Source organism: Arachis ipaensis, chromosome B06 (genome assembly GCF_000816755.2).
Source record: "Arachis ipaensis cultivar K30076 chromosome B06, Araip1.1, whole genome shotgun sequence".
NCBI classification, from domain to species: Eukaryota; Viridiplantae; Streptophyta; class Magnoliopsida; order Fabales; family Fabaceae; genus Arachis; species Arachis ipaensis.
In genome coordinates, this window is record NC_029790.2 from 127738727 (window position 1) to 127742150 (window position 3424).

The 3424-nt window shown below is 25.3% G+C and overlaps 1 protein-coding gene across 1 annotated transcript in view; it reads right to left on the minus strand.

The window, feature by feature from the left end:
- LOC107647548 (amino acid permease 8-like) overlaps positions 1023-3424 on the minus strand; it is a 13640-nt gene continuing 11238 nt past the window's right edge. The window contains exon 8 of the mRNA XM_021105690.1: positions 1023-1454. Coding sequence (XP_020961349.1) covers positions 1032-1454 — 423 coding nt within the window. The 3' untranslated portion in view covers positions 1023-1031. The remainder of the gene's footprint in view (positions 1455-3424) is intronic.

A 3424-nucleotide genomic window follows, 5' to 3' on the forward strand; every position in this document is an offset into this window, starting at 1 on the left:
TAAGTTCGATTGTTAATGAATTGAGTTATAAGTCAAGCTCAATTTTCGTGAGCCGAACTTAAACTTAGTCTAACTTGACTCAACTTCACTCATTTCCAATTTTTTATCGACCTATTGAACAACAACAATAACGCACAATCTAATTTTATGGTCTTCCACCTCATTTCATCACCTACTTAAAAATAATGTCTTCAGCACCATAGCATTACCTTTATTTTATTAGATAAATAGTCAAATTTGTCCCTAAAGACCACTTGTTTTTTAAATTAGACTCCAAAAGATTTTTTTTCATTAAATTCGTCCTTCAAAGATTTTAAATTAATCGTATTAGTCCTTTTGTCAGTTTCTTTGTTGATGGCGCTAAAATTTATTAATGTGGTACGTTAAATGTATGAAATTATATCAAATCAAAACTTGATTGAAGAAAAAATTTGAGGCATTAGAATGTCACAAATTGGAGTTGATTTAATCTAATTTCATAAATTTAACATGTTAACCGTCAATAAAGACTACTAGATGTATGTTATAGACTTATAGTGTCACTTGTTACATCAACTAATTTTAATGCCATTAACAATGGAAGTAACATAAGGACTAAAATAACTAACTTAAAATATTTAAAAGATAAATTTAATTAAAATATCTTTTAAAAATTAATTTAAAAAATAAATAATCTTTCACAAACTAATTTCACTATTTACTCTCATCTTATTCTTTGACAAATACTTGCTTGCACCAATGTATAAAAGCTTATAGTTTCACAATTTTATTCTCTGTGTAACTAAATTTAAAACACAAATAATAACAGAGTATACATGTACATACAAAATTAGGTCTATCATGCGATAATACATGACAAACGGTAATTTATATCCTCTAGTTTTTTGGAGGATACCAAGCAACTACTGAAAAGTAACATATAATATTCAAATATAAAGTAAAAAAAAAAAAAAAAAGCATATATCATTAAGAATTGGAATTAAAATGGACAACAACATTTCATTGAATATCTTAAGCTGCTTGAATTCAAACTACCCTTTATACATAAATGGTTTGTATTTTCTGAGAGATTCATTCAAACCATGAATGGCTGCACATGCTACAGCTATTGCGAGTAGCATAAATATAGCATTCAAGGTTTGAAGTCCAATCCATTGAAATGTTCGTTTTTTCAATTTCTGTTTGGCAATGAACATCTCCACTGGAAAATAGATTCCCAAAGGCCAATATGCAGTTGCCCCTAGAAGTGCTAGAATTTCATTAAAGAAAGGCATTGCCATGGCTAGAATAGTCACTACCACAACAAATACTGTTCTCCAAACCAGCCTAAACAAATTAATATTCAACTTTACTTTTCCAATGCTCATTGAGAACTCTTCCATTATAAAAGTTGAGCTTGGCCATTGTTGCTTAGCTAATGTTTCAACAACACCATAAATTGGTTGGCAAAGTACCTGCATGTTCATAATTTATATTTAAATCATAAATTAATATTAGTATCAATATAAGTTAAGTGAATTCAAAATTATAATTTAATAATGGTTATCTTTTTATTAAGAGAAATAAAGAGAACTAACACTTTTTATTAATATTAGTTAGTATTTTAATCAATATCTTATTTTTATATTATTAGAATTTAAAATGCAAAGTTCAAGGATTTAGAATTTAGTTTATAATATTTAGAGTTGGCCAAAAATGACAAATTACTTAATTATCCATGTTGTATATATATGGTATATGGTACTGTTACACATACAAATATTTTTGATAACTAAATTCAACCAAGTTGGACCAAACTCAATAAAAAATTAAAAACCACTCACACAATGTGCGCGTGAATTACACCATTTTTCTTCACATTCTTTCTTACTTTTCAAATGTTTCCTCCTCGTCTTCCTTCTCTACAGTTGTTATTGTTGGTGCAATTTTTTTTATTTCCTTTTTTTCTCTTTTTCTTTTTGGTATTTTTGTAGTATTTTTTATTTCTTTTTCTTTTCATTCGATTTTTTTCTTTTTATTTTGTGGTTTTTATTATTTTTAGAGGATAAAACAAGAATAATCATGAGATCGTGAAAAAAAAGAAGAGGAGGAAGAATTATTTGAAAAAAATATAAAACAGAAAAATAGCACCAAAATTTCTTAACTATAATATAACAAATTCTTAACAAAGATACAAAATTTTTTAACCAATTAAAAGTTACGACAAATAAAAATAGTATCGAAATTTCTTAACCCTAACACAAAAAATTTCTTAACCAATTTGTAGTCATCAAAAATAAAAATAGTATCAAAATATTTTAGTTGTGATACTAGAATTTCTTAACTAAGAAAAAAAAAGTTTTTCAAACAATTAGAAGTTATATATCAAAAATAAAAATAGAACCAAAATTTCTTTACCGTAATATAATATGTATGACAAAATACATAAATATTTTTTTTCTCCTTAGTTTACATATCTATCTTTTATTTTATTGAATATCTGAATTGATAGTAGATATTTTATCCATAATAAAAACTTAAATATTATTGTATCATTAATTTTTTTTTTGCTTTTTTTTAAAGAGAGAGAAAAAATAGAAAAAAAAGAAAGATTCATGATGGTGATGAAAAGAAAAGAAAAAAAAAGACACAATGAAAAAAGAAAATTAAAAATGACGCAGATGAAGGTAAAACATAGAAGAAAAGCGTGCTCACATGCATAAATGCACAACTTAACTAAGTTTAGTTTAAAAAATATTTGGCCTCATGATCGTACTAATCTCTTTTGCATATTTGGTTCAGTTGAAAAACTCTTTGTTCTAACACATGGTTCTTAATTAGTCTAATGATTTCTCCTCTTCCTCTTTTCTAATCCAAACCACCCAAAGCCAAATAACATGTAACCAACAATCTAAGTAACATCTATAATTACCCGAAAATTTATTAGGATTAATAATTCAAAACAAAATAAGGGTTTATAGTTAATAAGTGAATTTTAAATATAATTAAATTAGGCAAAGTTCGAGTTTAATTTAGCTTACTAAACACACACATACATAGACACAAGTAAATTTCGGACATATAATACAAAGGTTTTAAGTTCAAAAGTAAAAATTATTAATTATTAGAAATCAAATGATGAGTTAAACCATTTAAGTTTTTTGTACAGCCAAAATATTCATTTAACAATAAGTCAATAACATCTCCAATGTCTATAGAGTACCTAAAGTGAATTAGTTCACATTCCTTAGTTAATTCTTTGGCTTAATCTAAATTAATTTTTAGGACTAAACTTAAACAAATGTCTAAGTATATGATAAGTTGATCATAATATTAAGAATAAATCCTCAAATTAATCTAGAAATTTTAGATCGGATATTTTGATCTTTAATATAATTTTTATTCTCTAAAAATTTTTAAGAATTATTTTTATTGAATTAAATTA